Source organism: Melanaphis sacchari, unplaced genomic scaffold, assembly GCF_002803265.2.
Source record: "Melanaphis sacchari strain LSU unplaced genomic scaffold, SCAv2.0 Contig109_pilon_pilon, whole genome shotgun sequence".
NCBI lineage: Eukaryota > Metazoa > Arthropoda > Insecta > Hemiptera > Aphididae > Melanaphis > Melanaphis sacchari.
In genome coordinates this window covers 175110-190825 of record NW_020270419.1, presented here as the reverse complement: position 1 = coordinate 190825, position 15716 = coordinate 175110, and the positions used below count along the sequence as shown (strand labels likewise).

Here is a 15716-nt window from a genome sequence, read left to right as displayed (position 1 = left end):
AAAATACACCCTACGGCCACGAGACTCCATAACTAAACCACCGTTGCACGCCCCTCCGCGAGATCGCCACATGTAACATCACTTAACGTAATTAATTTCGCGCTCGACCCCGAAGTAAAATGTTTCATATAATTCGATTTTTTTCCTTGTCCGCTTTTCTTCGCTCGACCAACTGAACGCGCTGCCCCCGCGGCCCCGCTGCACAAAATAGTAACAGCAAAAACTAACGACTTTGTGGCCGCCGTCCGACTTGACCGTTGTTTTTTCTCTTCCGTTTCTGTTCCTGGCATTTCATATTTTTGACTCAACATTTCTATATTATTACTAATATACCTATTATTATTATTGTATATTTCTAGATCCTATGTAAGTTATATACAAAGTTATCGCTCGTTAATGATGCAGCTGAGTACCCAAAATGCATCTTCGCTGTCCACACACATTAATCGACAAAACCTAACCTAACCGATCGTTAAAGGTTATGCATTGTTGTTGTGTAGCGCATTATCATTTATACCTACAACACTTTAATATGCAGTGCGGAAGTACTACGTTTAAACGGTTGATTAGCTCAAAATTAAGCTCGGCACGTTACGGAGGCGAGAAAGAAGTACGCCGTATCAGCAGACCTATAATAATAACCATGGTTTTATTTTTCATTTTCATCATAAGTTTCCCAAATCCCCATCACATTCTAATTAAAAGCTTAAGACCGAAATGCATCCACGCATCGAAAAAAACAAACCCAAAATCCGGTACAAAAAAAAAAAAAATAATAAAAAACAAAATAGACAAGATTCTGAAAACAAGTCGGATATCCGAAGTTCATTTTAAATAGGTATAATACAATGTAAACTTCTACGTTCATTATGCTGACTTAACATATCTGTTGTTAGATGTTAATTGTATTTAATGATGTATTTCGTTAATAAACCAAACAATATAATATACAGTACGTATAATATTATGTTGGTATAAACTTATTATTAGAATTTCGTACACCATTTTAAATAATATTAAAACTTATAATGTTATAAAAAAAAAATAATTAATATCGGCCCAATACAACTACCGCTAAACCTTTAATATGTATACCTTTATTTGTTTTTTAATGACTTGTTAATCAGAGCTGCAGTTATACGCTGCGCACAAACAGAAATTCTATCGTGTGTTATTTTATTCGGCTTACAGGTGGCACCAAAAACTCTTCTCATTTCAATTTCAAAAACAACTCTGATCAGTAAAAGATTGTAAAGGTTTTCTTGCGAGTAATCACATTAATGGACGCAATCCAATAAATGCGACAGCGTATAAAAGTCATGTGGCTACCATATAAAACATAATTAACTGCGTATTAAAACGTTTGAATTGTGGTTAAATATCGTCGGACGTTTTAAGTTCCTGTTAAAGTTTATTTACCTAACGAAGTTTACATTTTGATGAGTACCTACCACGATGACGACCCGGACGTTTTCAAAATCGTACTGAATGAATCAATGGAATTAATTTATTTTAAAAACTAACCCAGATAGATTCGACGTATAAAAATTAAATGTATTCAATTTTATTACATCGGCTATGACCATCCGAGATATTTACCACTAAATACAATATCTTTAAATAAATTATAACACTTGGGAACATTAAGACAATAGTTTGTGACGCTTCTAGTGAAACTAACGATTACGTCAATTATATTTTGCTCATAACAATGAATATAAAACTAATATATCTTATGACAACTCATATACTATACGTCATGTATAATATTTTGTGAAATACCAAACCCATAAGTGTACAATTTTTAAAAAGTATCGTAATTTAAAAGTAAATAATTTGTCAATCATTAAAAAATATTATAAACTGGCACGGTGTAAACCTGTCATGAGTCATTTTTATAAAAAAATATCAGTTTTTAAACGAAGAAAATCATCCTAAGTTTATTCACTACCTATAATGCGCGGAATTGATAAAATTGATAGAACACACATACTCGTGAGAATTTTGATTTTTCATTAGACATGTCAGGCAAGATATTTGTGATTTGATTTTTCAAAAGTGACAATGGGCCCCCAGTATTTATAATAATAGTAGAATTGTATGTTGTATAAGAGAATCCATTTTTGTTTGTTTTATACGAGTGTATGACCAATAAAAGAGCACAAAAATAATAGGAAATAATGTTGAGTTCTAGGTATACATCGTTACAGCCGATACATATAATACATAAGTACTTAATAAATTTTCGAGTATATATTGTTGAAGTTTGAAATATAATATAAAAATAGACAGCAGAACAAATACAAAATTTATATCTTTATACATTAAATTTTTGAAAACTTTAAAATACTCACTTTAACCACTAATTAAAAATACAGATGTTATAATCTCATTTTTATTAAAAATAAAAAATACTATACCTAGTTATTAAACTATAATGACGAGTATGGTAGAACAATAATAATTAATATTGATCACCAGCGATAAAATATTTTCAAAAAATAAAAAAATAATAGTATATTTTTATAAAGTCCAATTAATAATAATAATGTAACCATTCCGTGAGAAACTCGCCGTGACGGAAATATTAGGGCGTAACTCCCTTCAAGAGGATTACCAAGATATAAATACATCCCGGGAGCCGAAAAATCCCACTTACAAAGGGTCAATAATTAATAAAAATAAAATTAAACTAACCCCACACACAAAAAAAAAAAAAAAAATGTTTTAAAAATAAACATGAATTTAAAATTAATTAACTTTTCTTTAAAAGACTTTAGTACTTTTCGTGATATTTTTACAAATAATTATTACTAGCGATTTACAATGAACATAACAATAGGTGGATGAAACGACAGTCGGATATGGTTTAATTGCCGTACACATTTTTCATCGCCCTCATAAACACCGAAGTGTACAAATGACAAGGCAAATGTAAAAATCGATACTTTCTCAATTAATATTTGTCACGCATTGGAGAATTTTGAATGCAATTTGGAACCGGAAAACATTAATTTAATACCATATACTCTGACATGACCACGTATTCAAACGGTTCTGAGAAAACCGTTCATGTGTTCCTCTGTCACACTCGAAGTTTAATTTTCGCAAACGAAGCAAAATTTGACTAAAACGAAATATGAATACATAACAAACAGTTATGCCTACCTAAACCGTTTTTCTGATTTTTTTTAAACCTCTGGTCACTACACTACCACCATGTCTGTTGAAAAAAATAACTACCGATAATCCGAAATGGGCACTTTTCCGTGTACACATTAATATTATTATTTTGAGGACCACCAACATGGCTAGTATACGCGACACGTTTTCGATTATAATATTTATAATATCATATTATTATTATTATTATTATACCCACTCGCATCGCATGATGCCACCGAATGACGCGCCGCCACACACTTTTTTAAATCAAACAAACCTCTCGTGGTCCATATTATTATATATGTATACACTATATAGACAACATTATAATGGTCAAGACAACTGTTTATAGTTGAGAGTAGATTATACGTATACACCTACCGTCGCCACCGACAAACACTTGGAGCTATATAAAAGAAAAACGTATATATAACACGCTTACATACAGATAGGTATACAGAGTACCTATCCATAATGTTGTTCATATGATGTCCTCGTAAAAGATAGAGTAGAAAAATAGAGAGAAATAATAACAGTATATATATTATATTGTCTGAGTGTGTTTGTGTATAACACACTCAACGGTTTATTCATATACTACATTACATAATATATAATATAGGCGTATCTGTATGTATACATGATTGTGTATATATATCGGCTGTGTGGGGCTAAGCTATATAAAAAATACCAGAACCTGGGCACAGGTATGCAGCTGGTATGCTGGGGCGCAGGGGTAGAGGTTACCCGAGGTCAGACAGTCGTGCCTGCGTGAGTGTCTGTGTGTGTATGCGTGAGAGAGGAAGACAAAACTAGTGCTTGTGATTACAAGACTACATGACGATGACGACGACGACTATCACAGCTCTCCGCGTACATAAACCGCAATACACAAACGTGAGCTATAAAAGAAGAAAAACTCCCAAATTTTCGTGCATCGAGGGGATGTAAAAATCAAAAACACGTACCAGGGGAAAAAATCTTTTTTTACTCCTGTTCGGACATTTTTAGTTTTTACGACCATTTATATATTTTGCGCGCCAGTGGCGGGTATAACGATTATAATTTGGGGGATTTTAAGGTCCAATTGCATTAATATGTACTATTATAAAATACTGACAAAACTGTTGATAATTAACAAAAATATTATAACGTAAAACGTAATTTATTTTCTTCATTTTCTAAAAACGTATAAAATAAAACTAAAATTCATTCCCTCTCAAAAAATAAATGTTATACTACTCATATAGTTACGCCTTTGCGCATCGGGACTACTGCAAAAAGCACAATAATTTATATTTGCTTCTATTTTATTACCATACGTTAGCCATACATATTATATAATATAATATTATTGTGTAATTTAATGATATTGATAACGCATCGGAAATAATGTCAAAATCGATAGTAGGCGAAACGGAAACGGGCTGCAGTGTGTCTAAAAAAATCTGCACATCCCATTAGAATAAAAGCGATATTAAAATACTACATAGTAACAATCAACAATCTTGTTCCTGAGCGTTAAATCAATATTTTTATAAATCGTACGTCGTATCTTTATTCGTTACATTTCCGTCCCACAATCGATGTCCGATAAGATTGAAAAATAAAATACACATTTGACATAACGCTGCCCGCTGTCCCCTCGAGACAAGTTACGTTACGTGATTTGTATAATTTGCGAAGGCAGTAGGTACCTATATATACCGGCAGATTTCTGGCACGTTTCAATGTTTTTTCATTTATGACACCATCGGAAAGTATATACGTTTTAAATTTAAATATATTTATACTATATAAAGCTATTCAGCGGAAGATCCGACGAGTTGAAAATTGTGGATTTTATTTTATATGATTACATACGCATAATATAGTTTACGCGATTTTGTTGAGAACGTAATTCATAAATAACGGTCTGGTAAGTGTTTTTTTCAAGAAATTTAAAAATATTGAAGAGCACACGCACAAAAAATAATGTATAAATTACAACGCATAAACCAAGCATAAGTCAACAACTTATTTAAACAACATTGCATCAATGAATATTAATTATTTAGTAATTTTTTTATTTATTTTTACTATTAGATTGCAAGTATCAACATTGTATTTAAATAATATGCTCTAACATCAACAATATTGACACTAGATGTTGATTTTAATTATACACTATTAATAATCTATTAATTTAAAATTTAAAAACGTAAATGCCTTATGCTTTATTGTTGGTATAAGTTATAAAAACACATGCAGTACACAAAACCAACAGTAATAACTAAACGAAGGGCGCTTCTTACAGTAATTTTTATATTCGGATAATCAGTTAATCACAGTGATGTAATGACAATTATTATTTATTATATTAGAAGTAGGTATCTATATATAATTATATACACGATAGATACCTATTAATAATGAACAAATAAATTTTTAACAGAAAACATGTAGATACACCTTTTGAAGTATTGATTGTGTAAATATAATATACACATCATTATGTTTGGTAACTATCGAAAGAGATTTTTTTCAAATAGTTTATTTGCTTTAATCCGGTGTTGGGTATGTAAATAAATGAAAATCAGTCAAGGTGGGTATTATTTAAAAAACTTTTATTTTTATTGTTAACTATTCAAAAAATGGTAAACGTAATCAAATGATGATTAATCAAAAAACGGGAAATAATCTTTCTTCAATCAATACACTCTAATAAGGCAGTAACTAAGAAAATCATCAATTTTCTATTTTTTAACTTTAGACGGAAATACTTTCAAAGAATAATGATAATTAAAAAAATAAACAACAAAAAAAATAAACTAAGTATATTCTTGGGACACGTTAAAGACTGGTATAAAGACAGAAATTAATGCGAAGGTGTCTCCAGACGATTTGTTCATTGTCCATAATTTCTTCTAATGTCTTACACTACGTCTGTAAACACGTTTTTTTTTTTTTAAGTTAATATTTATTATAAACGATTATTTTAATTTTTTTTATTCTGCTGCCCACATCCCTTTTTGTTTATCTCTATTTTAGTATTTTTAATAGCTATGAACACTCAAGTGTTTCAGATACAAGTTTATGAAAAAAAACCAATAATGATATCGGCATTTAAATTTTCTTTCGAGTAATTAACAATTTAAAAAATATATAATGAGAGGATAGCCATATACGACCCGCAATATGTATTTAGGCTAATTTTAAACACTCTGCTATTATCTTAATTAATAATAAAAGAAAAAAAAGTTGATTTTAATTACTGTTGACAGCTCATCTCATATCAGTGGGTCATTACTATTTTATCATCGTGGCGTATTAAATACCATATTACTGCTATACTATTAACAGTATTAACACTACCTACTACCACGTCTACTGTATACAGACTTCCAATCTTACAACACGTTTAGTCCCATTTAATTTGAATATAAATTGTCACGTGTTAAGAAAAATCACAGCCAAATGTTATAAATATTTAGTATTTTATCGTCGCAATTGTGATCATTATTTATTTCATTGCTTGTTAAACTTAGAGTAATTTAATGTATTATTACTAGCCAGACTAAAAGCACAATCAAGGAAATTCAATAAATTTAATTGTTTCGTAAAGATTTTATATTTAGCAAGGCATATCCGGCGCAGGAAACAAAAATTTTAAAAATAATTTACATTTATTAGAGAAATATGCATAAAAGAAACTCTGTACCATCGGAAAACAAATATAAAATGCATAATAAATTATGTGTTCCATTGATTTATTTTTATATTTGTACTCTAAAATGAAACACAATTTATACTTATATTTTATAATACATAGATAGGAAAACATTGTAATATAAAACAAAAAAAAAAAACACATTGACGAAACACATTTGTAGTAGGTAATTATTATTATTAATACAGGAAAAAAAACGTTTTCCCCTATAGTTTGAAATTTTAATATTCGTCCGCGTTTTCTTTCATAAAGTACAATAACATCATTAAGACTTCGAAATGTCAATGTACCGATGGGAACATTTTTGTCGGACCAAAAATATTATAATATGCTCACCTATTTTACTTTAATTAGTCATAATGGAGTACCTATACCATTACTTATATTCTACACGACAAAGGTACTAAATATTATATTACACTATTAAATAGGAATTTCGTATAATCAAATAAACGATCTCGTTTGCGCAGTACCCGTAAGTATCACATTATAATATACCTAATATAATCTTATATAACAAAACTGTATTAAAAAAAGTCCAAACAGAGGTTTCAAATTCCCTAAATTAAACGACGAAATTCGAAAAATGTTTACGTACGAAGAATTCGTTATGTGTCATACCTTGTAGCACTCAGCCTATAACCTGACGAAAGAATATATAAGTGGACTCAACACTGGAGGTATTTTTTTTCGGGTAAAAAACTCTGCGCTCACATAATGTGTCGACCAGCGCAACACCATATTGCTTAATATAGTATAATGGGTACGTATAATATAATATATTACATTATGTACGTTATAATTCACCATAATATGCGAGTTTGTTCGAGGTAGTATAAAAATGCCACCAATGTTAAAAAATGACGGCAAACGCGTCTGTGTAGCAGCAAGAAATTTTCCAGAGCTGCAGATTTTTTTCTTTTTTTCATTTTATTTCGATCGGTCTCTTTCACCAGTGATACTGCTTACTAGTAGGTTTACAAATCGTGCTAAATTCAATTGGTATAGGAGTGTCACACTTGAACACAACACACAATGATGGTATAAAAATAACCTATCGTACGGCATTAAGATTTCGTATATTAAACAAAATATTAAATTGTGTGGATCATAGTGAAGTTAGTAAGTAGTGAAGTTGTGAATATGGGGTGGTTGTAATCATCGATGGTTTGACACTTTTTCCTCCCCCCCCCCAAAAAAAAACACTGACCGACTACTACCACAACGCCGCATGATCACGTCTGCCAGCACACCCCGACGAAGACTAGAGTATGGTTGTTTCCTTGGAGAGTGGGACGAACACGCGGCGGCCCCTTAAACCCATGCACGAGAGGTCGAAGGGGTGGTCGCTAATTTATTATTTATACGAATACCGAATTCACACCCCCCTTACTCATCACTCCACTGAGCCAACTACACCACCACCACCCGCTATTACGCCGGTGGTGTTAGATGGCGAGTAAAATACTTTTATTTAATATTTTTCCGTAAGACCACCTTAATATTATGAATTATAGTACATATTAAAGTTTATGTTGTCTTATATTTTGTTAGAATTACAGACGACATTCGTAATAAACGTCAAAATAATCGAACGCTATCCATGTGTCTACCACATATATTAGCAATTACAAAGAAAAACAAAAATACGCATATACCGAACATCTTTACGATCTTCGGCAATAATAATAGAATATTACAGTCTACAAACGAAAATAATAATATGGTAGATACTCGTCGAGTGGTCATCCAAGGTGGCCGAGATGATACCCCTCACTAAAATAAAAGCGCAGTAGAAAAAAAAACAGCTATATCTAATCCTTACCTATGTATGTACGTATAAATGATAAGTTATCGGTTTTCTTTTTTACATTATGTTGAACAGCGGAAACTCGGTTTTATTTTATTACAAGTTCAAGTCGAGATCCGGTAATTCACTGAGATAGTGGTTGGAAGTGTAATATAACAAAAATACACAATTACCGGATAATAAAATTGTGTGCATGCCGTTTTGACTAGGATGTTTTATACGTTGACAAGCAAATTTAAATTTAGATTGTATGATAACACTTTAAATTGATTATTAATATTGTTTGTGAGCGAATGAAAAAAAATGCACATAAACGTGTAACAATGAGTGAAGATATTAGAAAATAAAAATTAAAACACATAAAACTTTAAAACTATAGAGGTACCTATAAAGTTTTTATTCTGTACGAAAAAAAAAAAACAGTAATAAAGACAGGTGATAATATACATAGAGTAAACGTTTATTAATTAATATAAAATGATTAAAATGTAAACTCGATTTATAACTGCCATCAAATGCTAAAGCTAATTTCTCTAAAATAAATTTACCTAGGTAGGTAGCGTATATTAATGGATTTTATGTCATAAAGAATTTATCTGCAATGAATAATAATTAAAGTTTGTGAATGAAATAATTATCGTTGTTATGCAGTATTAAAACTGTTCTCATATTATGATTAATAATAAAAAAAAGATACTAATTGTTTCATATTAGAAAATATTCACCCTATCTACTTGCATTAATTTTTTTAATAGAACTTATTAAATATTTATACGAAATTGAAAATCACAGTAAACACTAAATAATAAACCTAAAGTTTTGTTTAAATATCAGCCATAATTTTGTTTTAAATTTAAATGAAATTGATTATACTATGTCTTATTTTAATCAGCATAAAAGATATACTAAGATAGTAAGTATCCCTGCCTATAAAACAATAAACAGTATCCTTAATTCCAGTAAAAAAAAATAAACAGCAATAATATTATGCACGTTATAGTTTTTAATGGCATCTAAATTCTAAAAATAGTCTACATTTTTAAGTACCGTGTCGAATGATAGAGTTTTATAAGAACATTAATTGTAAGGCGTATTTAAATAAAAAATAATAATAATAAACCGAATAAAAAAAAAGAACTACAATTTTTCAATGAGATAAATTTTCAATATATTAATGATACACGACGTTATCTACAATGATATCTATACATTTTAAAAAACTTACATTACATCTCTTGGCAATTTTTTTGGTAAATTTTCTCACAGAACTTTCAGAACATAGGATGTATAAATCACGATCGTCTTATCAAATTCTATAGATCCATTATGTTTCCCGGGGGTGAGCGGGGGTACGAGAAGAGGTTATGAGATAAAAACGGAAAAAAAATATAGAAAGAAAAAAAAACTTCTCCGTTTGTTTCCCCTGCTCACCGGTCGGGAGAACTCTTTTTACAGCGTTGCTGAGTGCGTCCGGAGGAATCATGAACATTCATCAAATTCCCAAGGTTAACACACACTCGGACAAACTCCCTCTGTTCGGACACACGCGGATGGATCGAAACCGGTTACGGTCGAGGCCCGCGAGAAGAGAATATTATTATCGGTTGGAAAAAAAAATAATAATAAATATATTTAATATTAAAATTCGTTTTATTAGGCAGGTAGTTTATTTCTTTATATTAAAAAAAAAGTTCACTTTTGTCATCTCCGCCTCCGCAACCCGCACTCTAAAGGGTGTACACCACATGTTATTATACGCCGAGACAAGTGGCTACAGGGAATACGTCTTAAAAAGTGATGAAAATCGCTTAAATATAAAGGCATTCAGGCTGCTCAAGAAAAAGAAGAGAAGAAGCGTCATCGTGCGTTGTAGCAAACGTGTATGCGTCTATTATGTGTGGCTACAGTAATCATGTATTAACATATTCTATATCTTGTAAAATTTTGTTAAAATAATATGATATATCTGGACAGTTTTTAAAAGTGAAAAATTAACCAAATCGTGTATTATTGTATATATATATATATATATATATGTCGTTTTATAGAATATTATGTGTACCAACTTCATAGCGAAGCAAACGACAGTCCGTTAGCCGATATTATATTTCTAACAACTGTATTAAAATTTTCTCAGATTTAATTTAATTTTTTTTTTTTTTCATACACAACGATGACTTACGTCGAGTTCATTATCATAGCAATATCATGTAGTAGACAATAAAATTAGCAATAAACGCAAAGTTATCACTTATTATTATGATTTTCAAAACGTTCGGTATTTAATAATAATAAAAATCGTGTCGCGTTGGATAGCTACTATGTATTTCGTCCAACACGATTTAGACGATGACAAAGAAAATAATACTATGTATATTATTTTTATAGGTACATATTACATAAGCCAAGTAGTGTGCGTTAAGAAAAAAATATATACCTATTTAAAGAACGAGTTAAGATAACTAGAATGAGTATTTTCTAGTAAATTCTTTATTATGAGCCTCGATAATCACCTTTGTATCAACGACTCGTTTAGTATGGTATTTAATGGAATTAAGAATCAATTTTCGAATATCACTGTTCGGGGCTCCCAGCCCCCAGGTCTAAGAAAAATATTTCTATATTGACTCGCCAATTTTCCCGGTGTTCAAGCACCGACGACAATCAATTATAATCAAACGGGAAATTTTTAAAACAGTTACGCGGTGAATTGGAAAAATCGGTGGACCCGCCAAACCATTTTAGAGTTTACAGTGAGTCCCACAAACTACCCCGCCATCGACGCTGACTTATTACAGAAGCCATGCCGCGGTTGTCGAACGTTCGGATCACCCGTTAATTTAAAGTTTTTCGACGACGGTAAAACGTCCATCCAATTGAACGACCGTTTGCATTGAAATACATACACTGGTGTCACCTCGATCCATGCCGAGTACAATAATTAATATCATCAAATAATATATAATATACCTTTCGCGAATGGGTCACCTAGGTATGTTTCTGATTTTACCGGCCGTTTAGACATAATAGGACGCGGAAATAAATCGAAAACAGATAAAAGTCATCGTATAATTATTATTCAGAAATCACGGATTACATTAGACACATCGCCGTCGATGGAACGTAAGCGGCGGGGGGATAAGACCTACCGCCCTGACCCATAGCTCACTACAGCAGTACTACTATCTTCTCGTCAAGTTCAATGTTTCTTTCATCACGGATATTTCCATCACGTCTGTCACTGCTCATTATCGAAACGAGTTTTCGTACCGCGGGGGGAACCGCACACACACACACGCATTAAAATCGGTAGGTAGGTGGGTTAAAAATTATATTACGCGTACACGCGTACACACACACATATACCACTAATTTTGTGTTTCTCACGAGAAAACTCAAGGAAACAATAATATGTAAAATGGTCTCGGCACAACGCGTCCGAAACGATTAAATAATAATAATAATCATAATTACAGTACAATAATAATTGTAATAAGCGACACAAATTTCAATTATTATATATCATAATAATATAGGCAATAATAATACATTAATAATTCATGGTAAAAAGAGCAATAATATATTATATTATAACATTTTATTTAAAACCGACGGGGTCCGAAACAACTACAGTGTACCCAGTGCAAAAATACACCTAAATAAATACATCAGTGTTTTTGTCCAAAGTCAATAACAATACATACGTATATTATATATATACTGGGGTACACGCGCGTTCGGTGCGGTCTATATATTTTGCTACCGGGGAGGGGGGGATGATAGTTTTGCGTTGGCGTCTTGGAGGGTAGCCAGCGCCAAATAGTCGAGGGGTTTCCGGAAGTAGGGGTCGTTGGGTTGGAGAGAGGGTTGATGGGCTTTGGGCACGGGTAATTGTCACGTCGGACGGGTGGTAGATAGGTGTACTCACATTGAATTCGACGTGTTCCAGTGCACGGTGAATGACTTGGTGCAATCGCTGACGGTGGACAGCAGGACCGTCTCGAAGCAGATGAGCAGGACCAGCGTGAGGCACGACGTGATCTTAGTGCACGACACGCCGCGCATGGTCGTTGACGCGGGCCGTCGCCCGGCGGTCGCGGACGGCGATGGCGAGAAGTACGGCAGGCAGCCCGGCAGCCCCGGGAACCCGAACAGGTTGTCGAACAGAACCATGTCGCAGCGGAGGCGGTGGTCAATGCGATGTCGCGGTCTCGACAAAAACCAAAAAAAATCGCTCTCGTCGACGACGCGGACAGCGGACTCGACGGGAGCCCGAGAGAAAGAGAGTGTGAGATGTCCTCCTCGGACGGTTCTCCGCTGCGTGTGCCCGCCGCGGACGGGATTACGCACACACACGCGAGTGTCGTTAACAACGAGTCGGCACGGCGGCGGTCGAGACGTAGTCACGTCTGTCGTGCGCGGCTACGGCGTTTGCCCACGGCCGGAGCATAGTGTTTGCCGAAGTGTCGGATACGACAATGTCGCGTGCGAGTGTTGCGACGGCGGTGGTCGCGCGGCAAAAACAATCGTCGTCCAGAGGAGGAGCGCCAGCCAACAGCTCAAGTCTAATTATCTTAATACGATTACCGATGTGTTGCACGCAAGATGAGCGTGTGTCGATAATGGCAAAAAACGTGTCCGAGAGCGACGGATAGTAATAGTGCGGAAACGATAAAGAATAAAACAAATCGACTGAAAACAACCGACGACGACGGCAGCGGCGGCGGCGGACGGACGGACGGACGCGCGAATGCAATGCACAGACACAAAATTACACCACTCGGTAGGGCCGACGATACGATACTGACGGCGAATGCGTTCTTGCTGTGAACGCCGCACGCGCAACGGTCCGGCAACGCCGCGTGCCCAACACGGCGGCGTCCCCTCTACCCTTTCCCCCACACCGGCCCCTTACCAACGCTACAGCCGCCGACGCTTCACCCGGCACCCCGAGGCACGACGACGATACTCGGCGGCGGCAGCGATACCGGCGCAGCCTGACGGTCTACGACCGACACGCCATCTCCACGACGGCGATATTATCATCCTATCGTTGTTGTTGTTGTCGTCGTCGTCGTCGTCTTTATAACGAGGTGCCTATACTCACAATAGTTAGAGTTCAAGTTGAAATAATAATGACAGGTAATAATATCGCGTTTGAATTATTGTGATGGGTGATCGAAAAGCCGGGACGCGCGAGGACGTATAGCTATATCATCTATTTTTACAGAGATTAATTGTTTAAACATGGATTATCCCCGAAATTTTCCCAGAAATAATAACGTTAATCATTGTTTTGCGGTGTTTGTTTACCGACTAGAATTATTCGGTTAGAGTCCCTAATTCGCGAAAAAACCAAGCGCTTATAATATTATCTCGACAAAATGATATAAAAACGATTTTCGCAGATTAAACATACTGCGAAATCCAAACTGTTATAAAATGCGTTTCTTCAGACTTTTCCTAGTAAAAAGGGTTTAATAGATGTTATTTATTTTGTCTTAACGATGGTCTCGATTCAATGGCCGTCATTAAATATTAATTGTCGTGCAGCACAAACGCGACGTTATAAATTCGTGTATATAAAAACATATTTTTAATGTCGAACGTCAAAATTTCGGATCGGACATGCGAGCGACCGAGATCGAATATTGAGAAACGCCGTGTGAGCTGTACAGAATAATACCGCGCGGCAATGTTTAAATATCATATAATAATCAAAAGAATTTTACACCCTCGTGGGCAGTCTTTTTCATCTAATCGTCTTACAAACGTATAGGTACGGAGTTGGTAAATTTATGTTCGGCGAAATCATTTTTGTGCTGTTAAAGTTTTAATATTAAAGTCGAGTAAAATTGAGCAAATATGTGTATATCAAGTTCTAAAATTAAAATACGTTAGTATATTATATATCTATTTTTGTACCTACATCAATTTTTATGATATTTCAATTATTGTTAAACAATTATTTAAAGTACCCGTGTAAAATAGATATTACGATTAATTAATGATGCTCATAATTTGTTTAAAAATTAAATTATCGTAAAAACCAGACAATGTTTTTACTACATAATTACAATTAGCTCGTCATTTATAAAAGGTAGGTACTCGACTAAAATAAATAGTAACTTCCAACTTCGCTATATGCCGATACTGTGATTTTTTTATCATATATTCATAAATTGTATTTTGTAAACTGAAAAAACTATTTTCATAATGCTTAATAGTTAATGAGCTGAATAGACCAAAAAGTCAAAGAATAGAATCATTTTTATTTCGGACGAACAACTCCAGTAATCCGTCATTCCACCCATCACGAGCAGTTCTTACAACGTACATTCTTAAGATAGAATTCTTTCTCAAATGTTTTTTTTTCTAAATGTTTGCTTTCAAGTCGCCACCGTCTGTCCTCCGTAAGCCGGATACATGTGTACTATATGACGCATAGCGTAAGTATTACTAGTACCTATTAGCGTGTCGTCATTGTCACACGTCATGTACCTCCACAATAATATGGATACACAACTTTTTGCATTGTAAACCATTAACTTAACAAATTTTTAATAAAAAAGGTAAAACGTGTGTGGTAAAGGGCGTGCATTACCGCACGGGTATTATTCGAGTAGGTAGAACGATACATTTGTCCCTGCTTCAACACTTATAAATAAAATAGGATGCAAAAAAAGTAAAAATAATGATTCAAGTGAGTAAACTTATAATTATAAATACGTATTATTACAATTTTCAATGCAATTATGTTTTACCAATGCCTGCAGTTTTTCTGAATTTGTATTCCTATATTTTAAAATTATATAATTTGCAGTTTAAATGTTAAAATAATGAGTGTAATAAAAAAAAATAAAAATATTAATAAAGTATTTTGTTAGCGTTATACGTTTAAGAAAAATATTTTTTTATTATTTCATTCTGTAGAGTAAGATTTTTTTTGTAATTTGTATTTATTAAATTTATGATAGAAATTATTTTTTAATTTTAAATTTATTTAGACTTGAGCGATTGACTCGTTTTAAT

General features: G+C 33.4%; 1 protein-coding gene across 1 annotated transcript in view; it reads right to left on the bottom strand.

Annotated features, from left to right (window-relative positions):
- LOC112603481 (ephrin-B1) overlaps nt 1-13478 on the bottom strand; it is a 253294-nt gene extending 239816 nt beyond the window's left edge. Inside the window, exon 1 of the mRNA XM_025352053.1 lies at nt 12613-13478. Coding sequence (XP_025207838.1) covers nt 12613-12857 — 245 coding nt within the window. The 5' untranslated portion in view covers nt 12858-13478. The remainder of the gene's footprint in view (nt 1-12612) is intronic.
- Nucleotides 13479-15716: the final 2238 nt, after the last annotated feature.